Source organism: Pipistrellus kuhlii, unplaced genomic scaffold (genome assembly GCF_014108245.1).
Source record: "Pipistrellus kuhlii isolate mPipKuh1 unplaced genomic scaffold, mPipKuh1.p scaffold_m20_p_11, whole genome shotgun sequence".
NCBI classification, from domain to species: Eukaryota; Metazoa; Chordata; class Mammalia; order Chiroptera; family Vespertilionidae; genus Pipistrellus; species Pipistrellus kuhlii.
In genome coordinates this window covers 7111069-7139036 of record NW_023425416.1, presented here as the reverse complement: position 1 = coordinate 7139036, position 27968 = coordinate 7111069, and the positions used below count along the sequence as shown (strand labels likewise).

Sequence of the window (27968 nt, the reverse complement as noted above, 5' to 3'; positions counted from 1 at the left end):
CACAACAGAAAATCCCTTTGGGAGACAATAAACTTTAATGTATTTAGTGCATAATCGCATCAGGGAGAAATGCCTGTTATGTTTAAGAGCAGAAGTATAGCATTTTGACTTTCACTTAGTTTTACTTTATTTTTTTTTTTAAGAAAGTATTTTCAGTGAATACATGTTGCTGCAAGCCTGAGAAATGAAGCTGGTTTTGATTCAACCAAGGTTAAGTAAAAAAACGACTCTCCCTGGCCAGTGTCGCTCAGCGGTTGGAACATCAGCCCATGCACCTAACTGTTGGTTGTGAGTTCGGTTCCCCATCAAGGGCACATACCTGGGTTGCAGGTTCAATCCCTGGCACAGGTTGGGGCCAGACTGCATGCGGGAGGCAACCAATCAATGTCTCTTTCATATCAATATTTCTCTCTCTCTCTCTCACTCCCCCTCGAGCCCTCCCTTCCACTCTCTAAAAGAAACCAATGGAAAAAATATCCTCAGGTGAGGATTAAGAAAATAAATTCATAAATAAATAATAAAAAGTCTTCTATAACTTTATCTTTCATGTGAATTTTAGTTCAGTTTTCAAAGTTCACTATTAGTCTCATTCTTTGCACTATTTCCCTACATTTTAATCTAAAACTGTTTAGTCACAAAATTCTAATATGTGAAACAAGTATGCATATAAAGGAACAAAATTGTGAAAATTATTATGATAAAGAAAAAAATACTTAAAATGGGGGAAATTTTTTACATGAGAGGTTATAAGTAAGAGCTTTGGGGCCATGTATTATAGACTGTCTCAAAGCTCTAACTTCAACAAGCCACTTGCCTGCTCTGCTCCCCACTTTCCTTGTCCCTAAACAAGGATGATACTGCCCACCTGAACAAGAGTGAAAATCTAAGTGAGATAATGTGTGAAAAGAGTTGGCAGGGTGTCTGGCCTACAATGTGCTCAAAAGCCAGTTGGTGATTAGCAGCCAGGAGTAGAGGTGGAATCACTCTCATTATCCTAAAGAGCATCAGCAAATGCCATGCTCCAGGTACAGTCAGAAGACTAGGGAAATGACAGACAGAGGGATGTGTCCTTTTCAACCTCCACGATGATCTCTATTTCTCTTTCTCACAGCTCATTGCCTTCCTGTCAGTGTCTCTGCTGACTGGCACTTGGGCCCAATAAATCCCTTTGGAATGAATGAAGGACTTGATCAAAATGTAGAGTTTGGTGGTCAGAAAAACTTAGAAATGGAATTTGGGTCATAAGTAAAAATCTTAAGAGAGCTGGGTTTCAGAAAGCCTGGGTTCTAAGTCTGCCTCTTCTCTGCCAACTGTGTGACTTTTTTGTTAATTCTCACCTGAGGATATCTTCTCCCATTAATTTTTAGAGAGTAGGAGGGAGGGAGGGAGAGAGAGAATCATCAATGTGAGAGAGACACATCGATTGGTTGTGTTCCACATGCACCTCAACTGGGCCCAGGTATGTGCCCTTGATGGGGAATTGAACCTGTGACATTTCAGTGTGAAGGTTGATGCTCTAACCACTGGAAAACTCCAGCATGGGCTAACTAGGTAATCTTTATGATTCTTTCACAATGACTGAGCTCCAACGTCCTCCTCTGTAAAATGGGGGAATTTGCTGGGGGGGAGGGGGTGACAGAAAGTGTTTATAGACTCCCAAGATTTTGTAGTGATTTTTGTGTTGTGAATCACATAGGCTGAGCAAGTAGAATGTGTGTGTGAGTGTGTAAATGCACACATAAACACATTTATTATGTACACACATATGGCTAACCAAAGAAATAGCCATCTAAAACAAGATAAATGCCAATATGTCATATTGGGAAGAGAGAGAAGAAAATGGAGTGGGCGGATTAATGCCTGTCAACTGGTACAAAGAATTGAACAGGGGCTGTAGAAAATAGTCGAGAGAAACGTGCTCCCACCAGTCTGCTGTCTGATCTTCCTTTGGCCACTTGAACTCCAGAATTCAGTGGCAGCAGCCTACTCCTCAACACCCTGAATGCTCTCCACACTTGCTCCTAGTCAGGATTACCCCCTTGGGACATGTCCTTACTGTCTTGCACTGAGCTTCCCCAAGATGTACTGTTGGCAGCTTTAGTCCTGTTTTCTTCCCCATCTGGTAAAAGATCATATCTAATAAAGAGGGAATATGCTAATTGACCATCATGCCCTCACAAAGATGGCAGTGCCTACAGCCAATAAGGAGAAAATATACTAATTGACTGTCATGCCCTCAAAGGTGGCAGTGCCCAGTACCCTCAGCCCCCCAGCCACCCAGGGCTGGCCCAAGGCACAGGCAACCCTCAAATGATGGATGCTCAGCTGCCCAGGGCCACCAGAGGCTCGGTAACCAGGGCTGGATGAGGCTTGCACTGCTGGCAGTGGCAGCAGCAGAGGTGTGATGGGGGCATTGCCTCCCACCCATGAGGGCTCCTGGACTGTGAGAGGGGGCAGGCTGGGCTGAGGGCACCCCTCCAGTGCATGAATTTTTATGCACTGGGCCTCTAGTATTGTCAATAATTTCAAAAGTATTATTGGCAGATGCCCATAATGGCATGGTGCTACTGAGGGTGAATCTGTGCTTTCCTTTACCCCAGAATCTCACTTTCTAAACAAAACTATGGACACTATGAGAACCACAGTTTCAATACTTGCTGCAGTCAGGTCATTTGCCCTCTGCTTGCTTCTGAGGCAGATGTTAGAGTAATCCAAGACAACATTTGGAAACTAGGAAGTTCTTAATGACTTTCTATTGGTTGGTCTACACAGAGATTCAACCTTGTCATTGCTGGGCACTTGTACAATGCCCCATGCACAAATTCCCAGGTGGAAGAGAGATGAGTATTGGTTTAGAATCCTCCTCAGCATAAACTGTCAGTGTCCCCGTAGATCAGATGGCCTGGGAAAGCTGGCTTGATCGTTTTCATGCACACATTCAGCTGGGAACCTAGAGATGCTGTAACTTTTGAAACAGAAGTGGTTACTCCTGTAGGCTCCTCCCAACTTGTTTGCATTCCAGATGCATCTCTGCCCTCCCCTGGTCACGGAACATCAGGCAAATTCACCCAAGCCTCAGTTTCCTCATTTGTATAATGATGGTGGCAACAGCACTTACCTAAGAAAGTTGCTATGAACATAAAGTGAGAAGCAGTCGGTAAAGAACCTAGCACAATGCCTGGGGAATTGAAAAATGAGGGCCGTCATTCTTGTAAATATTTTTATTAACAAAACAACACCAACTTGCTTCATGTTTTTCTATGCCCTACCAACAGAACTAAGGTTTGTGGGGTACCAAGTAGTTCCTTCAGTTTAAATGAAGCAGCAGTGAACTGTTTGAAGGGCTGTGTTTCAGCACTGGTAAAAAAAAATGGAGTCTTTTCATTGATTGACGTTATGCAATAAAACTCAGCGACATTCAATTACCCCTTGATTGAGCCGGGCCAGCCAAGAAGGGAGTTAGGCATTTGAAATCCACAAATTGGATTTGCTCTCTTTTGCAGGCTCAGCAATTGCTCCCTGACTAGCTCCTCAGAAGATCCGAGGCGGCCCTGCTGGCTTCCGGATGCTACCAACTGACATGCTGTCTCTGTACAAAACATTTTTTTCCTTGTTTGGGTTCTAAATGAATGATATTTGCTTCCAAAGTTAGTACAGCTGCTAGACACATGCTGGCTATAGAATCTCTTCCTCCTAAGTAAGACATATGTATTTATCCATATGTATGCAACTGTTACTTAAAGGAACCTTTCTGTACATTCATACAGCATTCAGATATTCAGTTATTTGAATTATCATGCTCAGACTACTTTGAGCTGATGTGTTTTTTTCTTTATAAATGACTCCTCCTCCCTTCCACACAGTAGGAACGAGCTTACAGCTTCATTCCCATTTCTTCTCTTTCTCCTGCTTGCAGCCCAGTGTGGCTCGTAGATCCACCAAGCTGTAGATCATTGGTGTTCACCAGCAGAGTGGATTTGTCAGTGATTTTTTTCTCCTTGTGCCGATAAGCACAATTAACATTTACTGTAAATCAATGTAATTAGTTAGCAATGGGGAAATGTTGCTATTCAGCTGATTGCATAGGAAAATAAACAATTGTTTTATCTACCCCTCCACGCTGCCCCCAGCACACAACTGCAGACCTAGTCTGTGGAGCTAGCTGAGGGAGCTGGCCGCTGGGGCATGGCTGATGTGAAGTGTGTCCTAGCACCTGAAAAGCAGGTGTGTATGCAGCCAAATGGTTGTGGCAGGTGACACTGCTCTGCTTGCTATTTTTGTTTTAGACATTGTTTATTATGAGAAAATTTTCCCAGTGTTTGTCTTAAGATAAAGACACAGACCTATAACCTGGCCCACAGGACCCTACAACGAGGACTCCTGGCTACTTCTCCATCTCCCCCTGCACCGACCCTTTTCCTGCAATTTTCCAGTTCCCATCCCATAGTTCTCTCCTCCCATGTGCTCTGCAACTTGCCTCTGCAGGATCTTGGCACATACTATTTCCTGCCTATTTGTTAACAGCTTTATGAGATGTAGTTCACATACCATACAACCCATTCATTTTAAATGTATAATTCAAGTATATCTGTGGAGTAGTGCATCCATCATCACAATCAGTTCTAGGGCATTTCCATTACCCCAAAGGAAATCCTCTAACACTCAGCCACCCTCCCCAGTTCTCCCATCCTCCCCAGGCCCCAGCCCTAACCTCTGTTTATCTCCATAAATGTGCCTATTCAGAACATCTCCTGTGCATGTAATCAGACAAAGGGTCCTTTGTGTCTGGTTCGTTCACTAGCATACGGTTTTCAAGGCTCATTAATGCTGATGCATGAAATAATATTCCATCCTGTGGCTGTGCCACATGTCGCTTAGCCATTCAGCAGCTGATAGGCATCTGGCTCTTTCCTCTTCGGGACTGCTGTGCACATTCTTGTGCAAGTTTTTTGTGCAGAAAAGTGTTATTTCTCTTGGGTGTGGATCTAGGCGAGGAACTGTAGGATCATAGGATGCCTCTACTTTCAGCTATCTGAAAAACTGCAGATTGTTTTCCCAGTGGCTGCCTCATTTTCATTTCCACCCACTGAAGTTGTTTGAAAATTCCCATTTTCATGTTATTCCAATTATTCTTGTTACTGCAATCTAATCTCACTAACACTTTTATTGCAATTTTATAATCTTTTGTAATATAGCCATTCTAGGAGATGCAAAGTCACCAACATTGGGATGATTTCTACTCATTTTTCAAGCTGCAGCTGAAAAATCTCTTCTGTGGGGAATTTGTCTTGGCCATCCCACCCCACTGGCCAAGGCTCCTGTCAGACCTCTCTTTTCCCTCTAAACTTGAAGTTCAACATGGGCAGGAACCATCCTGCCTCCCCTTTGGTTTGCACTCCTTGCCCAGCATCCAGCCATCCTGTGAACTACATATCTGCTTGTTAAACATTTGTTGAGTGAATGTCATATTACAAAACAATGAGGGGGAAAAACATATACATTATCTGAAAATCACCTCTATCAGAACAGTTGGCATTACTTTTTAAATCAATTTCATTTTTCTGACTTCCCACAGACCAAACTATTGAGAAACAAATATCTCCATATCTCTGCTAGGGGAGGAAAGGGGTTCTCCAATAAAACGATGATGAATGCTTCTATTTCCCTGGTCTTTCCTGAAGGTGCACACACTTCTGTTTGATGAGAAACAGGAGGAGGCTGAGAGGACAAGTAAAGTCAAGTGGACTGTGTGACATAACAGTCCTCTCTCAAATCAAGCAGTGAATGGAAAAGAACAGGTTTCTGATCTGTAGGAGCTCGGGGGAGGGAGGACTGGCTATCTGCTTGGCCATTAATAGGGCTACATCCCTAGAGATTTCCACTCAGTTGTCTGGACAAGGCCCTGGTATATATGCTTTTACCAAGACCCTAATGGTTCTGATGCTAGTGGTGCATGGGCTTCACTTTGAAAAAAAAACAACATTCATCCAGTTAATATTCTCATTATTTAATAGAAACAGTTAATGCCGGAGTTAAAAAATCAAGCTCTTGAGTCTGACACAATTTAATCCCTGGCCCCAGAAGACATGTGTCTTAGACAAATTACTTAATCTTCCTAAGCCCAATTCTTTATCTGCAAAGGGAGAGGGGACAATAAAGTACCTATATTACACAGTTGCCATGGAAATTAAATAAGTGAATGCCTATAAAGCACAGCATCTGACACATGTGAAATGCTCCAATACGTTATTTGCTGTATTTCATCACTACAGTATATTATTTCTAAACTATAAGAGAGTGTGCACAACCAATCTTTTTCAAAGGGCTCAAGTTTTACTTGGTAAGAAAAATACTTCCTAAGCATAAGTTAGGAATTTAAAAGGTTCATCAGTTATACAAAAGTATCATCATTGTTACTTTCAGAGATAATTTTCCAGGTGGAACTTATTTTACTGATATTAAACTTTGTTTATGCCTATTTCCAAGGGCCTTCCACAATCAGGGGGTAATTCGGTCATTTCTGAAGAAGCAGAATTTGGGATCCAGTATTGAATTACAGTTTACCATCTAGTTCATGCTTCTTCCTTAGGTGTCACCTATTGAGCAGGAAGTATTGTGCATGTTCCCCACCCCCCAAATCTTATTTTCTCTATTAAGTGATATATTGAGCTTGGATGCTATCCTGATAGAATTCACTGTCTAAACCAGAAGTTCAGTCAATTAGGATCTATCAGTTATTTTACAGAACCAGAAGTGTTCATTGACTTGTCCAAGTCCTAATTAATTAGTGAGTGGCTAACAAATGTCAGGACTTTGGATACACAGAGAAGAATATTAAGATCCTCGTGATAATGCAGGGGGCAATGGAGACAGAAAAAAATGAGTAATTAGATATGTTTCCAAGACAGTGAGGCTGCTGAGGAGTGCTCTGAGTGACATTAAACAGGGTGAGGTGACAGAAATGTCTGAGGAAAGGGAGCTATTTCACATTAATGGACAGGAAAGGATATCCCAGGAGAAGGCATTTGAGCTCACACCTGAATGGCAATAACAGGGCTCAGAGTAATGTTGGGAAAGGGAACTGTCAAAGAAAAGCCCTAAGCCAGTAGTTGGCAAACAACAGCTTTCGAGCCACATTCGGATCTTTGGCCCCTTGAGTTTTTAGCAAAGGCAAGCTTAGGAGTACCCTAATTAAGTTAATAACATTGTGCCTACCTACATAGTTTAAGTTTAAAAAATTTGGCTCTCGAAAGAAATTTCAATCATTGTACTATTGATATTTGGCTCTGTTGACTAATGAGTTTGCCGACCATTGCCCTAAGTCAATACCATGATCATGAGGTAGGATCAAGTTCAGGAGTCAGGTTTTGAGTCTAAGTTCAGATGAGAAAGCCCAGCAGAATTTAAGGAGGAGATGTGAATAGTCTAATTTGTCATCATTTCAGGTGCCCCTCCTTTTCCTTCCTCTCTCTCTCTAGGGACGGCTATGGTGAAGCCTGATGGCATGGTGTTTAACTACAGCATAGACTTCCACGTTTGCAGCTATGATCTCTGTCATTGCATTAGTGAACTTGTCTCACAGGCAGGCCATTCAACTCTCCAGTCACTCCCCACTTTGCTATAGAACATGTGGATATGGTTAGGTCCGTGCCCACAGTAGCCAGGCCAAGAAACTTTGTGAGAGTTTAAGAAATATGAAGGCCCGGTACACAAAATCCGTGTGCTTGGGGCATGTGGGAGGGAGTGGGAGAGGGGAGGTCCCTCAGCCCAGCCTGCACCCTTTTGCAGTCCGGGAGCCCATTCTTAGTGCTGCTCACCAGTGGTGAGTCTGGCTTCTGGCTGAGAAGCACTCCCCCTGTGGGAATGCACTGACCACCAGAGGGCAGTCCTTGTGTTGAACATCTGCCCCCTGGTGGTCAGTGTGCGTTATAGAGATCTGTCATTCCACTGTTCGGTCAGTTTGCATGTTAGCTTTTTATTATATAGGATTCTCTCCCAGCAGGCTGAGATTAGTATATTGGTGTCAGCCAGCAAGAGTAGGGAGGGTGAAGTGTTTATTTGTCTCTTATGTGGGTTGGATGCGGGCAGTTGCAGGAAGCCGGGTCTAGAGCTGTTCTCCTTGGCCACTTAGCTGTCCCTTGTGACACCTGAAATGTGAAAGCCACAGAGAGGACAGGAGCCCATGGGCACAATGGAAAGTGCTGAACGCAGGGGAAAGGCACCGAGTATGCCTAACAGCCATGACTCCGGTTTTCTCACCAGAGCATCTTAGAGAGTGTGCTTCAATCTGTCCCTAGGCTGCACCAGGTGGCATTCGAGGTGCCGACCTGCGAGGGGAAGGAGCGGGAGAAGCTGGCGCTGACTGGGGACTCCTCGTCTTCAGCAGAGTTCTTCGTCACCGTGGCCGTCTTCGCCTTCCTCTACTCCTTGGCCGCCACCGTCGTTTACATTTTCTACCAGAACAAGTATCGGGAGAACAACCGGGGTCCGCTCATTGTAAGTGGTTTGCTTTCTGCAATAACCTGTTTCTGTCCCCTCTGATTTCCCTTTCCAGTACTGAAGGGGCTTAGGGGTTACCTGAATTTAAATTTCTCAACCTTCACATGTATGTTTACCTAAAATGTACTTTACTGAAAATTCCCTACATTAAAAAACATCTTGCTGTTTTCCTTCTTAATTACCTGCTCCCATTTTAAGAAAGAAAAGCATCTTTCTTTGTTTTATCCCATATATTACCACACAGCAGATTGCTAGGGTGCAGAACCTTTGAGGCACTAAAGAAAGGACCATTTGAAATATCAGTATTAGTGTTTGTGATGACAAAACTGAGTGATTATAATGCCTGGGTAATGTACTGTTTTGTTATAAGAAGGTTTCCATTTTTTTCCTCTCAATAAAAATGAAAGCCCCAATCTACTTTTCAGCTGATAGATCATTACAAATAATTTTTGGTGCGCTGAGGCATGTGACTTATATGGAATTCAAAACAATTAGTAACATTACTATAACAAAATTTTAGTTATTTTCATCTAGTCATTTATGTGAGCAAGTGTTCTCAAGTCATCTAGAAAATGAAAAATGGGAATAGAATTTATGTTGAATCATGTCTCATTGCAGACATAAATAACATTTTTCTCTCAAATATAAATGAAAACTCAACACATACATTTCTAATAACAATTTAACTTTTTAAATTTAAAATTATTAAAATTTATAATACATTTATGTTGTTTTGGACAAGAACACATCCATAATATTTGTAATGATCATCCAACCCAAAAGAAAATTTTGATACTTAAAGCATTAGGGTCACTGGTAAATAAAAAGTCAGGCAAATTTAGATATATATTTGTGTTAAAAGGAATATAATAGGGTGACTGATTAAATGCCTTCCATATCTATACTAATAAGAGAGAAATATGGTAATTGACCATCACTCCATGCCAATCAGGAGGGAATATGCAAATTAGTGGGACAAAGATGGTGGCTGGAGCAGGTGAGAGGCTTGGGTCACCCCCAGCAATAGAGAAAGAAGCCTTTAAAATGCCCGGAATGGCCCTAGCTGGTTTGGCTCAGTGCATAGAGCATCAGCCTGCAGACCGCAGGGTCCTAGGTTCAATTCTAGTCAAGGGCATGTACCTCGGTTGCAGGCTCCTCCCAAGGCTGGGCCCTGGTCAGAGTGCTTGCAGGAGGCAACCAATTGTGTTTCTCTCTCATAGATGTTTCTCTCTGTCTTTCCCTCTCTCTCCCACTCTCTCCAAGTCAATAGAAAAATATCTTCAGGTGAGGAATAAATAAATAAATACCCAGGATGGAGGTGTATTATAAATCAGAAACTATCAGAATGATTTCATTTTTTTTAAAATATATTTTATTGATTTTTTTACAGAGAGGAAGGGAGAGAAATAGAGAGCTAGAAACATCGATGAGAGAGAAACATCGACCAGCTGCCTCCTGCACACCCCCCACCGGGGATGTGCCCGCAACCAACATACATGCCCCTGACGGGAATCAAACCCGGGACCTTTCAGTTCGCAGACCGACGCTCTACCACTGAGCCAAACCGGTTTCAGCTATGAGAATGATTTCTACACATTTGCAAGTGGTTGTGAGAAAGTACAGACAGACTGGGGCCTAGCTTATCAATGGCTATTCTTACAAATATCTTTTTCTACTGAATATTCTTGACAAGATTGTACACTTTTAAGTAAAAACCTGAATGTCCTTAGGAATATCTTACTGTTAAAGATGCTGAATGACACAACAGCAAGAAAATCGTGTTGAGCAAAGCTGCATAAGGGCCTCCTTGTGCAGATGTACGCCTGCCAGTTCCCAGAGGCAGAAAGGCCACCTGGATGGTGCAGGATGTGGGACTGAGATGTCACACCTGGTGACACCATGGGCCACGTTCCTCTGAGTACAGTGTTAAAGCCAATCTCCTGCCTGGATCTCTGTAGAAGGATGCTGAGCCATTTTCAGATCTTGTGTCAAATAGTGACAATGTGAGGTGTTACTCTTTTTCATATTAATGTAAAGTAGGTTTTTAAAAATATCTTAACAGAGCTAACAGAATGCTCTAAGGCGTATCTAGTAAACAGCAACCCACATTTTGGTGCATCCTTGTCATGACAAGTTTTGTTTAAAGCAACTGCTCTAGGAGTTAAGGAGAGTCAATGCCTAACTTAAGATACAGCAGCAAAGGAAGGAGCTGTTATGCCCAATGGCTTTTCCCTTCAAGGAGAGTGGGCTGAGCGGAGGCATTTCACGGACAAGACGCGGTTGCCATGCAGGTGCACAGTGCACAGCGGCCCACATTGGCTCATGCCCAGTGCATCCCCAGTTTTCCATGTTTCCCATCAACCTCAACACAGTCTTGAGAGAGCAGGAGAGCAGCCAGAATCAGCCCCATTCTGCAGTCTCCTTTAACTCGCCTTCTCTGAGCCCAGCGTTGGAAAACGAGGCTTTGGGAGAGGAGAAGCTCGCCTGTGGTCAGAGAACAAGTGCATGGCAGAGCGAGGGCTCGGACTCTGAGGCCAGTGACCTTAAGGGCAGGGGCTCAACTCCGAGTTCTGGGTGGTAATCCCCCTGCGTGACCTACTGTTGAACAGTGAGAGCCTGTTACTTCATCTGTAGAATGAAGTTGACAACGGTGCACACTCACAGGGCTGCCGACAGCAAAGGAAGAGCTCGTGCCTGCAAAGCGCTCAGCACAGGGAAAGGCACCGGAAATGATATATTAGCATCATCTACTCTAACACTATTGTTGTAGTTAATTTTAATTATTCTCCTGCCAGTTACTGGTTACTGGGTGGTACCTTAGTCAAATGGAGGGAAATTGCAACCACCCTCCTGTGACTGTCTGCAGGCCTCACAGTTCTGTCCCCCTGCCCCCACCACCCCCTGCTATCCACCCCAAGCAATGCCTCCCCCATGTCCCCCAAGGGTAGAGCTTGACTCAGGACTACTTCTAAGACCTCAGGTGATAGGTTGAGCATCCAATTAACCTTTCTGTTCCTGGAGCCCCACTCCATCAGGTCACTGGAAGGGGGATCTTTACCTCCCCAAACAAAATAAGGCTCCTCATTCTCAAGTCCAGGCTGAGACCATCACTGAGGGAGGAAAACCGGTGGCAGCCACCGAGAGAGATGCTCAGAGAATCGAATGCTAGTTTCTATCAACTGCATCTTTACTTGGCTGTCATCAGAGATGGAAATCAGACTTTGCAATCTGTGAGCTTTCTGTAAATTGCTGGAGAATCTCTCCTTTTTCTCTCAAATCTCTCTCTCTCTCCCTCTCTCTCTCTCTCTCTCTCTCTCTCTCTCTCTCTCTCTCTCTCACACACACACACACACACACACACACACACACACATCATCATCATCATCATCATGTCAATTTTACTTCATGTCTAAGTGTATTTTATTTTAGTTGGTAATAAGTATGTTTCCACAGGCCAAGCAGTGTGTACTTACTAGTATTAGTGGGTTAGTAATTATAGCTCTGCCACAAATGAGTGACAGGAAGCAAGTAGCTGGGCTTTGGTAATCTAGGGAAGAAGTGTACCTGCTAGAAGCCAAGGACTCCCTCCCCAGGTCCCAGTGGGAATGCTGATACTAAAGACAGCTCCAGAGCATCTAATGGTTGGTGAGAGGATGAATGGAAGAGACTGCACTTGAAGTTCTGCTCAGGTACAGTGTGTCTGATGCCAAAAATAATAACATCATTTGAAGCCCCCAAAGTATACATCATGTCAATCACAGGCACGCTTGCTGGCATCTGACATTCTAATGTGTGTGTGTGTGTGTGTGTGTGTGTGTGTGTGTGTGTGTGTGTATGTTTCTACCTCCTCACTCTTTGAAACAAGGGAATGGACCTAACCTTAACTGATTCTTACTCTAAATATAAACTACACATTTTGCATCATCAAATACATTTTTTACAGAATTGGTACCACAAATGAAGGTAAATTAATTTGTTTAAAGTGTTTCCTGCACACCATCTACACATTTTGTCAAATTTTACATCTTTGACTTCTTTATGTTTAGCAGATTCTATTTTTAAATTTTTATTTAGTTTATTGGAGTCAGTGGGTCAGAGGATAGGGGAGAATTTCTGTCTAAACCCCATTCGTTTTTGTCAGATTCCCTCTTATTCCAGGGAATTCATCATTCAGTTAGAAAATTCAGGGCCTGGTAGAAACTTAGCAAAGCCCACCTGTGTCTTTCCTGTGTATTTCTTTTTCATTTAAAGAACCATAAAATGCAAAATGTAAAAAATAAAAGAAAGCAATGCAAAATGCGCATATTCCATGCCAAGCACCCCCGGGAGAAACCATGCCCCCTTTCTGATAGAGACTAGGGTGCTCAGCTGGGGGCGGTGGCACTTGGTAGGCAGTGTCTGGAGACATGTTTGCTGTCACTTCTGGTGTTGCTGGCATCTATTGGAAGAGGCCAGTGATGTGGCTAAGGCTCCACAGAGCACAGGAGCACCCACCACAGCAAACAATTACCCAAATGTCAGCAGTGCTGAGGAGAGATGTGGTGTCCAGCAACAGCCAGCAGTCATGGAGTGCCCACTGTGTGCCAGACACTGCACAGCACATTGCACATGTCTTCCTTTTAAATCCTTGAGCTCACCTTTTGAATTTGGTATTTTAATTCCCATTTTTGAGATGAAACAAATAATGCTGAAGGCATTTAAAAGTCTTGCCACGGGCTTACTTGCCCCAGAGGCAATTCAGGTCTATCTGACCTCACCTCAGAAATGGCTTCATTGTTTCCTGAATTCTTCTGCTGCTGTGGACCTCCCTAGCCCTCCCTGAGTTCATTTCTCTTGGTCTATGGACACCCATCTGAGTCTGGGCTACCTGCCATAGGCTCCCTGTCTCCTTTTCCCCCTCTCTATACCGACTCCTTTCTCCCCCACCCCACCGTGCAGGCACACACACAATTGAAACTTCAATCTTGTAGCCTTTATTCTAAGCTCTGCCTTCTATTCAAGCTGACATACTAGAGAGGGAAATGGTGCAATCCCAGTTTTTCAACCCATTTTAGGTGTTAGCCCTGAAAGAACATTTCTGTTTTCCCAGAAGACTTTGAGAATTTCTACCCTGCTCCCGGCTCCATCTTCAACTAGGAAATGTGAGCCAACAGGAAGGTTTCCAAGCAGTTCAGGGAACCAGTGAAAACTCGGGGCTGCCAGTCTTTCAACAAGGATAGGGCAAAGGCATTTCCTTATTTAATGAATAGCTATCTATATCCTTTTTTAATTTGACTTATATTTTTTCTAGTACCCTTAAACATTACTGGCTTTTAGTTTTTGATTTTCAATCAAATGAGTTTACGTGGTGCTTCCATTTTCCTCAGAAGACAAAGCTCTGCCTTGGACTCAAGAGTAGCCACTGCTGGTTAGGGCCCACAGCTGGCGCTCAGCCTGGGCACACATAGAATGAGACCTGGCTCTCGCCCTCATCAGACTTGCCTCATTCCCATCACCCATCACCAAAAGCTGCCATGGAGAGTCAGGGGCCACTGCTTAATGGTGCAGGTTCTGTATCCAGACTGCCTGGGCCCGAATCTGAGTACCACCTTGTATCACCTGTGTGACCTTAGACAGGCTATAGAACTTTTCTGTGCTTCCATTTTTTTTTTTTTTTTGAGGGGGGGTAGGTTGCCTGGAAATAGAGATAATAATGATTGCTAACATTAACGTGTTAGATTAAAGGAGCATTCTACCTATGGCATTAGAACAACATCAGGTACACAGCAGGTGCTCATTAATTTGAGCCATTATTTCCACCAGCCTGGTATTATTATTATTATCCTGTCCATACTGTGCTTTTATGTAGCTGGTGTTTATTAATCTCTGTGAAATTATTGGCTGACAAACAAGAGAAGTACAAACTCCATTGACTTTCTCATCTTGAGAAATGCTTTGGAGGGTTTCTTGTTGCACAGTTAACATCAAACACTCTTTCTTACTATTTTTGATTCTTTGAGCCTCCAAATTCAGCGTAAGCTGCTGTCATGACACACAAATGCAATCAGCCCCACAATGTCCCCCTGCCCCCCACCACTCAGTGTCCTTCCTTTAGCTCCCCCTTCGGCGTGCTGGCACTCAGGGCTCATACTTGAGGGAAGGAGGGGAATGAACACAGCTTCATTAAAGTAGCCAGGCTCCAGAGAACAGGAACTTGAGTCCCTTATCAACTGGCAAAGCTGAAAATAGCAGGAGAGTGTGAAGAGCACAATTGTGTAACAGGAAGAAACTGGAAAATGTGATTGTTTGGAGGCATCCAACTGAGAAACTGGGTCAGACGTTCGCCCTCCTCCTATCAGGTTTTGAAAGGGGTAAGATGTTTCCCACTCCACTTCCCCCACCCGGAATGGCAAAAATACCCTTCCTCTTTGCTAAGTTTATGTCTTTGATTTCAAAACAAGCAAATTCTCACCCAGCAGCTTTGTGTTACTGGGGCCCCTCAGCAGTTTAACGGTGCCTTGCTCTAAGACCCTGGTTCATTAAATTTTTGAATAATGGGCGTGAAGTCCAGAGCTTGGGTCATTTTGCAGCCCTCTTAGCCCTTTCTCCCAGCTGGGCATCTTCACTTCCATTGCTTATGAGCAGGACCCAAATCAAAGCTACAAAGCCATACAAGGAAGTACTCCAAAGTTTGCTCAGGTGTGCCCTCACTTGTGTCGCTCAGTTGGTTGGGCATTGTCCTGTGCACTGAAAGGTTGCCAGTTCAATTCCTGGTCCCAGAGTAGGGGGCTTGCAGGAAGCAACCAATCGATGTTTCTCTCTGAAAAAAATCTTTAAAAAATTTTTTTCCCAAGTAACATGGAGGAAGTGATGAGAAAGTGATTCTAGTAAAACTGGCTTGGATCCTTTATGAAGGAAAATGGTTTCTGGAAATACCTGAGAACTTGGCCAAGATATGATCTCACCTTCCCTCAACCTCTGAGACCTAAAACTTTGCATTTGCCTCCATGTTGTTCTCAACCGTCTAAGAAATATTGAATTGATTCCTATATTATTTTAAGAAATAACCAGCTAAGCCTGAATTTCCATGGGTTTTATTTGAAGCCTAGGAGTCCACTGGAAAATTGACTAGCCACACCTATGGACAGAAAACTATGCAGATATTGACAACCTAGAAATTAAAAGACAAAAAGTATATATTATAATGGAAAAAGAACTTAGGAAAATTTTAGTCGAGGCTAGAGGAAACAGAGCTTAAATGTCATTGTTTCAGCTGCCATTTATTTTTGGGTGCTTTTCATGGGCCAGAAAATAAATAAAACAAAAGTAATCTTGTTTTATTTTTCCAAACACTATTAAGGTGCCCATTTTACAGATGTTGGATCAGATTTACAGAGACTGAGTAGCTTGTTTGGTGATGCACAGTGAGTGAGCCTCTAGGCATGCTCATCCCCACTGTGCTATGGCACATCTCATCTTTACCTGGGAGGAGGAAAATGAAAATCCAAGAACATTCACCCTGGAGCTGAAAATCAAATCAATAAGACAAGACAAGACAAGACAAAACAGGATATAAAAGCACAATAGAAGTGTGTTTGTTATTACCAGTATAGAGACATCATGTAGGAACCCACAGGAAAGAGCATGTATGATTGGCTTGTGAGGTCAAAGAAAGTTGATGGGGCCCATGAGACTTGACAAAAAATAGCAACTAGCTGGATGAAAAGGACAGCATTTTGAACATCTTAAAAATAGGGGTATATAATGTGATAGCAGACACTAGTTTGGCCTGCTGGCTTCCTTCTCTGGAATAACCAGCCCTCTCCCTCTCACATAGCCTTGCTGGACTGTTGATCAGTAACATAAAAGGTCAAGTGACTCAAGCCAGGCCATCAAAGTCTCCTCTGGGGTTTATCTCTGGAGTGAGGTTCTTCTTTCTCTGAAACTGCTAGGTATTATAGAAGACGTGAGTCTACATGGTGGCCACATTGTGCACAGTGTGGAAGGACTCTGTAAATAATAAAGCTAAGCCGGTTTGGCTCAGTGGATAGAGCATCAGCCTGCAAACCTAAGGGTAACAGGTTCAATTCTGGTCAGGGGCACATGCCCAGGTTGTGGGCTTGATCCCCAGTGAGGAACCTGCAGAAGGCAGCCAATCCATGATTCTCTCTCATCATGGATATTTCTCTCTCTCTCTCCCTCTTCCTTCCTCTCTGAAACCAATAAAAATATATTTAAAAAGTAATAATAAAGCTCAACAGAGATACACAGCTCCTAGATATGGAGAGAAAATAAGATAGAGAAAGAAAAAAAAAACACACTAATAACAACAACAAAAATAAAGATAAAAATAAGCAGTGGATTTGGCCATACTTTCCAGCTACATGGAAAAGCTGGGTTTGTTGGGCTTGATTGGGTTTCTAATACTTGCCAAATGAAATGATTGTCATCAATATATCATTTCTACTTCTTTGTAAAAAAGTTATAAGAACCCATATATCAAAAGATAGTTATTGATATTCAACAAAAGTTCTCTAATATGGTTGTTGTTAGGTGCTAAGCACATAGCAAATGCTTAATAATAGTTTATTTATTTATTCATAAGACCAAGAGAGAATAAGATAAAATACTGGTAGTCTGGTAGTACTTCTATATTCATTATTATTTAACACTAGCTTTTTCTTTTTATTGAATTTATTGGGGTGACATCCTATATAATAAGAGTAATATGCAAATTAACCTTAATGGCAGAATGTCTGGTCACTATAACATGCATTGACCACCAGAGGGCACATGTTCAATGCACTTCCACAGGGGGAGCACCACTCAGCCAGAAGCTGGCTCATGGCCGACCTGCACCGCAGTGGTGGCGAGAGCCTCTCCCGCCTCTGCAGCAGTGCTAAGGATATCTGACTAATGACTTAAGCAGTTAGTCAGACATTCCCTGAGGGCTCCTGGGCTGCTGGAGGGATATCTGACTGCCAGCTTAGGCCCCCTCCCCTGGGGAGCGGGCCTAAGCTGGCAGGTGAACATCCCCTGAGGGGTCCTGGACTGTGAGAAGGTGCAGGCCAGGCTGAGGAACCCAGCCTCACCACCACCACCCCGCCCCCCAGAGTGCACAAATTTTCATGCACCAGGCCTCTAGTTGGTTAATAAAATTATATAGGTTTCAAGTGTACAGTTCTGTAATATGATACATTACCTAAATATTGTATTGTGTGTTCACCACCCAAGTCAAGTCTCCTTCCATCGCCATTTATCTCTCCTATACTCTCCTCTACCTCCCTTCACCCCTCATTTCCCTATGGTATTCACCATACTGTTTTCTGTCTATAAGTTTTGTTTTGGTTTGGTTTTTTTGTAGTGTCTTTTTTTTTTTCTTAATCCCTTAACTCTAGTTTTGTTTTTTGTTTTTCCATTTTTAATAGATGCATAATATCCCATTATGGTGAGATAACATGAATTATTCAGTCAATTTTTTATTGTTGGACTTTGAATTTTTCATGGCTTTGAAGTTTTCTCTCTCATAAACAATATTATGATCAGCCTTGCACTTCAATTTTGACACAATTTATTTTTTATTGAATTTATTGGGGTAACATTGGTTCACAAAACCACACAGGTTTCAAGTGTACAACTCAACAGAATCTCATCTGCACACTGCATTGTGCACCCACTCCCCCAAGCAAAGTCTCCTTCTGTCCCACGACACCCCCTCTTTGCCCATCTCCACTACTCTCACCCCCTTTCTCTCTGGCTATCACCACACTATGGTCTGTTGACACACATTTTAAATCATTTCTTTTAGATAAAACCCTGAAATCTATTGTCTTCCTGATTTTTAAAGCTGAAGTTTCTGTTAAACACCTATGAAACATATCCCAACCGATTACCCCCAACCTGAATGAAAAATTTGGATTTCAACTTCTGATTCTACTCTAAACCCTGCAATATTGGAGAAGAGAAATAATAAAAATAAAAATCTACATAGAATTTTCTTCCCAGAGAGGAAACAATTTAAACTTGTTGTTAGAAGGTTGCCACTGAAACATTACTTTTGAAACTTGAGACACTAAGGGACAGAAAATATCCAATCAAGTCACGTTTAAGTATGCTGAAGCTCAAGATTTAATCACCAGTGAGAAGTCCCCACAACAGGCATTGATCTGCATGGCAGCGAAAGCTTAGCCGGGTGCTGTGCTCTGTGTAGCCCTGCATTTGGCAGTGTCCTGTCTCACTGGGGCTCCGTAAGTGAAGTTCAAGACCATTAATTGCTCCTCTGGGCACAAGCAGAAGTAAGCACACATTCAAAAATTCCAGGTGGTGAGTTTTTAAATAATGGGATGCTTTGTCAGTTTCACCCTGGGCTGTCCCCAGTGTAGTGGCAAGCAGCCCAGCAGATGGCCGGGGAGCAGCAATGGTTGGTAGGCATTTTGGCCCCGCCCTGCCCGCTGCAGTGGGCCTCCCAAGAGCTTCTGCATAAAGGTGGCCATGCCTCTCACACCCCAGGTACAATGTACCCCGCAGCCTTTTCAGTTTTAGTTCCATTCTCTTTCTTCCTTTTATTTATTTTTAGACTTGTTCTATAAATTGTTGATTCGGGATTGAAAAAAAAAACAAAAAACAAGACCAAACTAATAGGATTAATGTCCCTCATTAGAAAATCCGACTGCGTGGGACCCTATTCTAGGCTTTCTGACATCCCAGTGCCTTGGGGATTGGCAAAATGATAGCGAACAGGTGAGGGGCTGTGGAGAGAACTGATTCAGATTAAGTCAAATTTATGGAGGCTTTTGGTGGAGTGGTCGCCTACCTCCTGACTTCCATTCTGCCATCATCATAAACGCAGCTGTGTTTAGGCATTAGCCACCTCTGCTTTATAGAAAACAGACTCCTCACTCCAGCATTGGAGGCCCACCTAAGCCACGACCCTTCACCTACACTCCAGAGCCATCTTAGACCATTCCTACAGCTGGTGTTTTAGCCAAACTGAACTGCTTACCATTCCCTCGGCATGCTGCATGCATTTCTATTTCTGCATAGTTATTGAGTACCTGCCACCTGAAGGTCTTCCTTCCCTCCCCCCTCTCAGCCTGTCAAAATCTGACTCATCCTCAGAGAACTATCTCAAAAGCTACCTGTTCCATGAAGAATTTCTTCACTGTCCACATCCTTCCTTCTGAAGATATATGAATTCTCCCTCCTCAGACCTCCACAGCTCTGTGTGGAAGTCTTTGTGTGTAAACCATTCCTGGTTTGTACTTCAATTAGATGTGGTTTTATCTGATTCCACCACTAAACACTGAACATCTGAAGGGTAAGCACTATTTCTAACACATTTTAGTTCCCTAAAGTCAGTACTAACAGTGAAATCAATGACCTCCCACGCTGGTCATGAAGGATAGGGTATGTGTAAGCGTTCGTCGAGTTCCTACTGTGTGCCAGGAGCTGTAGTTCGCACTGGCTGTACGTAGCAAATGTATATTCCAAAAGAAACATAGAAAATGTGAGGAGCAGCTACAGTGTTTGGACAGGTTCAAGCCTAGGACTAATGAGAGGGCACAGGCCTCTCATTGCCACATGCAAATCCCAGCTTGGAGGGCAGAACCCTCCCAGCACAATTATAGCCAACAGCTCTAGTTGTAAGCTTGAACCTGTGGTCCGAACACATGGCCCCACGTGCCTGAGTGAGATAGGCTGCAAGGAAACAAAGCTTGATCGGGTGCATGTAGTTAAGTGGGATTGAAACCCACGAGGATGTTGTAAACATCTTGACCACGCCCTCACTTTGCCTTGTGGCATCTGCTATAAAATAAAGACACAGGTTGTGGGTGTTGACGCTGTCTCTCAGGAAAGCAGTCTCTCACGGAGACCTAGCTTTCATTCTCTTGTCTGTCTTTTCTAAGCCTTTCACCACCCCCACTCAGGTTCACCCTTGGCTGTGCGGCCCCCAGTGTGGCACAAGAAAGAACTCCCAAAAATACAAATATGCACTATCTAGATCTGGCTATATAGATATTAGAGGTATCCATTGGGACTGCTACACTTTAAGCAAAAGTACTTCAAAAATCCCAATAAACGTCGTGATTAAGACAATGCCTCATCTCGAAAGAAACAGAGCTTGCTATTTCAAAGCACACACAGCATTGTATTAATCTTGCTCCTCTCTGACAAGTGAAATTTGCTTTAATTCATACCTCTCAGTTAAAAGAACTATTCATAATTGTGCTTCATCAAGGTGAATTCATATTTTTAAACTCCCGAAGCATCATTTCAACCTCTGGTTACTGATGCTTCTCTGCTTCCTGGTTGGGGGAGGTGATTTGGTTAATATGTAATCAGAAAACTAAAGAATTATTCTTGAGTAAGAGCCATTCTCTTAAAAAATCCATATCTCTTGAATATAGATTTCCCCAGAGAAGAGTAGATAATTGGTAATATTCTGTTTCAAAATTCAGGTAATTTCCAAATGCTTGTAAAGTAACAGAAACCTCTTTTCTACTTTGTCTAATAAAGCTAATTCACAAAGATATTTAACTCTTGCTGATATAAAGTAACTTGGTGAGAGGCTATATATGAATGGATTCCTAAGGTAGGTGGAAGATAAGCCAACTTATTTCTCTAAAACAAATGACATTATCTGGAGAAAATATTTTTCTGGCTGGACCAGGTGACCCCACCCACATCTGTGATTGCAGGACAATGCCACATTTTTACTTTGCTGTTTGTGTCAGCTTCCTGTGCTGGAAAATGAAAATCTTGAAAACAGGTCTGGTTTTGTTGTTTCTGAAGAACCTGCACTAAGTAGGAAATATCAGGAATTCAATAAACGCTTATTAAAGGAATGAACTCCAAGCTCCATTTGCATATGCATGCCTCCTTAACTATAATTCAGACTTTTAGTTTAAGCTAATCATACATATCTCTGAGGCATCTTTATGTTTTATGCTGCCATATGTCCACTTTCGGTCGTAATTCAACTTAAAATCTTTCCAATTCTACCTGTTGAACCAAATTGTTCTGACAGGCTTTCATTTTCATCAAAATTCCAATTCTGTCTATGCTTTTTTTGGTATTTCCCCTTACCTGCCTCTTTTGCTGTGAGGTTATTCAAACTCTCCTCTTCTGTCATAAGCATTGTTCTTGCTACAAAGCTCCACGCTTGCTGATATAGGGTAAGGTGTTACATTGGCAAGCCTGTGTCTCTCCATCCTCTTTTGCTCTCTCATTTAATCTTTATCTCTCCAAACCAGAAATACTCCTTTCCCCCCAAGCTTTGAATTAGAGGGAAAAGATCAGAAATTAATTGTTATCTCATCATTCTTGTTTGGAAATGTGGAATCCTCACGGGTTTGTGAAAGTGGGAAGTAGGAAGCCATTTTCCCCATCTAAGCCTGAACAATAGCTAAGGAGGAGTGAAGGGATAGATTTAAATGAGAACGGCTCTTATTAAATCAGCCCAAATCACAGCTGATCTTACTGCAGGAATTGTACGCCTGACAAGGTGTAATTATAAAAACTTGGTCTCCTGCTGCCTTTATGCATATTCACTTTATGAACTTAGACCCCTAGAAGCCTCCCAGGACTGCCTTTCCATTTTTAATAAGCGCCAAGAAGCAGGCGCTTCCTGAAGGAATTAAATGAGGGAAGAGTTTTCTGTGTTTTGTTTTGCTTTAGGCTTAGCAACAACATTAAGACAAAGAGGCAGCTATTCTGCCGGGTTGTGTGTGTGCTCTAAGAGCTACAAATGAAGTGAACCTCTGGAGCGTCAGCAAAGGCCTTCTGGTTTGACAATTAGGGGAACAACTGATCCGTAGGGGGGAAACAATCTTATTATTAATTGCAGCTTCTAAATAACATCCCTGGGTCTCTGTGCAATTGCTGGGAATACTTGTCTTTGGGAAAAGGAGGGTGTTTCCAGAGCCAGCTGGATCAGGGTCCAGTTGATGAGGTGCTGTAATGGGCCGCACAAAACCAGCCAGGTGAGGGGAGAGCCGGAATCAGCTCAGGAGGCAGGTGATCACACCTGCTCATCCCACGTGGCTGCCGACCTCAGCACGCCGCTCTGCCAGGCTGAATCCCACTTTAGGGAGCCTCTTAACGCAGGAAGCCAAGGCTGTTGAGAGGCTGGTTTCTAATGCCATTTCCCCCCCCCCCAAATAAAAATTAATGCTGTGACACCCCCAATTCTATGAGTTTTTAAGAATGTAGAGAAAATCATGAGTTCTGTGAGCAGCTTTGAAATCATTCCTTTCTTCACTCTCTGTCTTACCAACAGAGGCTCAAAGAAGTTGTCACTTGCCCACAGTCACTCAGCTTGTTCCAGAAAGCTCCATTGTCACCTCCAAGGCCATGCAGAAAGGGCTCCTGCTGCCACCCAGCAATCCCATTATTCCATGTCAGTCTGGTTCAAGGCAGAGGTTGGGTGAAAAGGATTATGGGTTGTGCTCTGAATTTTTTTGTCCTCATTTACGTCAAGACAATAGCTGACTTTGGGACAAGATGCCTCCACTGAAGGTGGGATAGATTGAACTCAGTTTTGCAAAGAATATTTACTTCCAACATGCACTGGGCTTGGAGCTCCCAGGTGGGGGCATTGGTTGGTGAAGCCATTAGTTGAATGTCAGGGCTATTTTTCTTTCCCCCTCTTAGAATCTAGGCTCTTTTCTTTCCCTGCTGTGGATGATTAAATCTAAAATATTTATGTGGCTTTATAATAACTATTCAACATTTCATGCACCTGATATTTGCAAAAGTGCTTGACAGTCAGTGTTTATTAACATGAAAATAATTGCTAAGAAACCTAAACTCTGACATTTTTGGGGGACAAGTCCCTTTGGGGCTACTCAGCATGTTCCTAGGAACTTTGTTGGCGCCAGTGATTCTGAGTGAAATTTATTGGCCAAATTCTGCCTGTGCCCTCAGACTTGAAGGTCCCCCTAGTTTACCAAACTTTGTCCCAGGAATCCTGAAGGACAGTATGATATTATGCATCCCATTCCCTCATCAAGCGTTTGCTAAGGATCAGCTAGGGGATTTGGATAAAGAATTAATATGACTGCCCAGATCGGGGTTTGAAGTTTCTGCCATGATGCCTGGGGTCCAGCCTTAACTAGAACTGAACAGGAGGTGGCAGGGACCAGGGGACAGGAGGTGGAGGCATGAAGGGATGTGAAATCTCACACAGGCTGGGGACATTTGGTTGTCACTACAGGAGGGGGTACTACTGGCACCTAGTGGTAGAGGCCTGGAATGCTGCCAAACATCCTAAGGTGCAGGATACCCCACCACAGTGGTTGGCAAACTGTAGCTCGCAAACCACATGTGGCTCTTTAGCCCCTTGAATGTGGCTCTTCCACAAAATACCACAGCCTGGGCAAGTCTATTTTGAAGAAGTGGCGTTAGAAGAAGTTTAAATTTAAAAAATGTGGCTCTCAAAAGAAATTTCAATCGTTGTACTGTTGATATCTGACTCTGTTGACTAATGAGTTTGCCGACCACTGCCTCAGGACAACAAAGAAATTTCCAGTCCAAATGCCAGTCATGTTGGGGTGGAGAAACCCAGTGTGAGCCTTATATCTCTGTTACTATTATTCCTGGTTACACATCAGCCTGCCCCACTATATTGTAAGATCTTTGAGTGTAGAAACCATTTCTTATTTTTGGCTATATCCTGGCACCTGACACATATAACACAACTCAGTACATAGTGTCGAATGAATTAGTGAAGATGGTAGCCTGTCCCTCAGGGAACCCATGATTCCAGGTGTGGAGGTAGATAAATGGTCAATTCAGGGATAAAATGTCTGGTCTTCAAAGTACAGTAATATGAAAGCTCTTTTGTGTGGCCTTATAATTTATCACTCAGATACCCTTTTGCAATCAAAGTGAGCTCTTTCAAATAATTAAGGCAGGACAGCAGGTGACACCTGCATCAGGCCCATCCCCCACAAACCAGGACACACGTCTGGTAACCCTGACCTCGGCCCACACACAACGGCACACCCACCAGAACCAGGTGCCAATGGGTCGTGGAATTCAGCACCATACCCAAGAGCTATGTGTGAGATATCTAGAAGATTCCATTGGGGGCTGTTGATGTTGACATGACATATCGCAATGCAAATGCAAATGCAAAACAAACAAAGAAACAAACAAACTAATAAGAATAAATAAATGAAAGTTTGTGAAGGATTTGCTCTTCATTCCAGCCCTTGATTTCACACCCACCTAAGTGCTCCGAGATCGCAACTTTCTCTACTGCTTCTTGAACCTCCACCCACCAACTCGCCAGCCTCCGGATTTTCCTTCTTCTGTGATCTCCCGGCTCCCTTTTTTATCACAAAGATGTATGCTGTCTCAGCTCACATATCCACACCAATTAGCTTTGCTAAGCCACCAAGGGGTACCCCCTGCTCAGGAACCAGTGAGAGATTGTAGGTACAAATAGCCTTTCCCAGACATGGTCCCCACAGCTCCCAGTTACACTACGGCTTCAGACAGAAAGGCAGGCTTAATCTGACCTGGGGAGTGGGCCAAGCTTCGCAGAGCAAATAATAAGTAAGCGGACTCTCAGTTTACTCTGAAGACACTTAACCATGGAGCCCATAGACACACAACAGAAGGTATGGTCTCCTGTTTTCTGGGCAGGTGGGATTCTCTTCATTCAGCAGCGAGCATGCCTTGCTAGGGGGTCAGGAAGCTCTGACGCAGAAACTTGCTGAGGAGTGAAGTAAAGACTCAGTGAGGTTCTGACTTCTCCCAGCCTAGACTTTGAAAGAAACACTGAGGCTTCGAGTGAACGTTCTTTTCCTTTTGTACTAAACTCTCTTTCAGCAGACAACAGTTGTTCATCATCTTTAGGGCAGTTATTGTGGAAATCAGTGCCCACTTCCAAAGTTTTGTTAAGAACAAATATTAGTGAGGATAAAGGTGCTATGTTTAATTTTAGGTAACATAGCTTTCTTCATTCTGTAGTCCCATCTGACACACTACCGCAGCAGAGGCATCCCCAGCTGAGACTGTAACATACATTCTTCCGAGACCAGGTTAAGAAGAGCCGCCTCGGCTCCAGTCCAGCACACCCATCACCTGGGTGTGATGGAGAGACTCCGAGCTTTGTGAGTTTGATACCAAGTGAACCTCTCCGATGAGATGCTGCTGGCATTTGAGCTACTCGGATCCAGCCGGCTTTCTGCGAGTCCAGGAGAGAAACACCAGATGGTGATGTGTCTGAGGATAAGGGAACTGGAGCTAATTTTAGAACATTCTTGGCCATTTCTCTTACCCAACGCTAGGAAGGGAATTCTCAGTTGGAATAACTTTCCAAGTTTCAAGAAGTATTGTAGCTGTTTGATTTCCTTAAAAGTGTGCCATCATTCTGCTTAGCAGTATGTTGGGCCAGACCACAGCACTGCATGCAGAGAAAACGTGTTACTAAATCTTCTTCCAAGCATTGGAGAACACATCATCTATCAGGACAAAGGTGGGCCTCCCAAACCTGTAGCCCACTGACCCACTGACGGGCCATTTCCATATCCACTCTACCCCTGAATGTCTCCCTTTTTAGCTTGTCAGACTGGTTGAACCTGGTTTTAAATCTCTGGTTTAAACTGTCAGGTGGCAACTACCAAAAAGGCTCATGGGTGGAGAGAAGGAAGCGTAAGTTAGTGAAACAAAGACTGGGGGGACCTGGGCCTGCTGGCACTTAGAGAGACGGATGGCCGTGCAGACACACTCTCACCCTCCCTCCAACTGGAAGCTGTGAACCAGGGCGCAGCACGTGGCTGGGTAAACGCAAGCCTCCACGCTGCCTGCGTGTTTACAGTTCCATCTCAGAGACTAGAATCTAGTCTCTAGATCTCCCTTACCGAATTCAACAGGCAGTTGCTATTGAGCAGTAACCTTGTGGAAATGGGAGGCTAGCCTCTGAGGCCCCGAGACAGGGTACGTGTTCACTAATTCACTCAGATCAGAGAGTCCTGGCTTTAGGGCTGTGAGATTCACTGTGCCACGTGCCAGAAGGCTGGAAAAGCAAATTGTTGTATAGAAGGAAAGGAGGAACAAGGGATGGATCCAACCTGAGAATCTGGGTTGAAGAGCAGATGGTCAAGTGTGAGAATGAAGGTTGGGCTTCTATAGTCAAACACACTCAGAAGCTTCTTCCAAGAGGAAAGACATCGAATAAGGGGCCAGGTGCAGAAGAGGACGGAGGGAGAGTGTGTGCACCTGTGTGAATGTGTGTGCATATGTGAGTGTAAGTACGTGTGTGTGTGTGTGTGTGTGTGCTTGTATGTGTGAGGGTTACTTATTCAATTGCAAGTTTTCAGTTGGAGAGGGGTATTAGTAAACCTACATTTTTAAAAGTTTATGTTGCCCTGGCCTGGTAGCTCCGTTGGTTGAGCACAGTCCCATACACCAAAAGACTGCAGGTTTAATGCCCAGTCAGGCCATATGCCTGGGTGGCTGGTTTGGTCCCCAGCCAGGGTGCATGAGGGAGAAATGTTTTTCTCACATTTCTCTCTCTCTTTCTCTCTCACTGTCTTTCCTTTCCTTTCTCTCTCTCTCAAAATCAATGGAAACATATTCTTGGGTAAGGATTGATTTTTTTTTTAATTTGTAAATAAAAGTTTCATGTTAATTAAATAATTTGCTGGTAATAGTGGTAGGGGGCTGATTAGAAGACAATTGAAATAGTCTTTTTTTTTTTTAAAGCAGTAAGACTAATTATTACACAAATCTTTTATAAGCACTTTCTATAAGCCAGGCATGAAACCAAGTGCTCTGCATACATTATTTCAGTGCAGTTTACAGAAATCCTATGTATTTTTACTCTCACTTCAGATGAGTCCTGGAGTCAATAACATGACAGGTAGTGGCTTAGCCAGATGTGAAACCAGATCTGCCTGATCCGAGGCCTGGGCTGTAACCTCCACCTTCCACTATCCCATGGCCAAGTGGGAGGGCGGGGCAGGGAGGGGGGAGCTTACTCAGGCTCCCAGTGGAACCTGGGAGTGTCTGTCAGCCAAGCTGGTCCCTACCAGGGAAGGAGTAGGGCTGAAGGTGGGGAGCTCTTTTCACACAAGGAGTGGAGGACACCATGTGGAGAGAGCAGCAAAGAGGGGGGATGTGGATCTGAGATGTGCATGAGGTAATGGGGGGATGAAACTGTGAGAGGAGGGAAGGGTGAAAAGAGGGGTTATGACTTCATAAAGTCCAAAGTGTGAGGGGTAAGCAGGAAGAGACTCTCAAAGAGAACTTAACTTGGGCAGTAGTGCTGACCATCAGATCTTCCATCTAAAAGATTAAAAAATGAACAAAGGCGAGGTTTTCCTTAACCCTTAACCGTGCCCAGCCAAAGAGATTTAGAAAGACACCGTTCAGTGGGACTTCTTCTCATGTGTATACTGTAAATGGGGACACAGAGCCCAGAGCTGAATCTTGATAACATAACCATCCAAGGGGCTGGCTGGCCTGTGCCTGAGCTTCCT

The 27968-nt window shown here is 43.5% G+C and overlaps 1 protein-coding gene and 1 long non-coding RNA gene across 4 annotated transcripts in view; one reads left to right on the top strand and one right to left on the bottom strand.

Moving 5' to 3' along the window:
- SYNPR (synaptoporin) overlaps nt 1–27968 on the top strand; it is a 263369-nt gene that overhangs the window by 216700 nt on the left and 18701 nt on the right. For all 3 annotated transcript variants that reach the window (XM_036430648.2, XM_036430650.2, XM_036430649.2), the window contains one exon: nt 8298–8496. In XM_036430648.2, the coding sequence (XP_036286541.1) occupies nt 8298–8496 (199 nt within the window). The remainder of the gene's footprint in view (nt 1–8297; nt 8497–27968) is intronic.
- On the bottom strand, nt 20054–26259 carry LOC118715057. The gene is made up of 3 exons (XR_004986758.2): nt 26248–26259; nt 21159–21164; nt 20054–20324 (listed from the first exon to the last, which is right to left on the bottom strand). It is a non-coding gene; the product is annotated as an uncharacterized LOC118715057 (long non-coding RNA).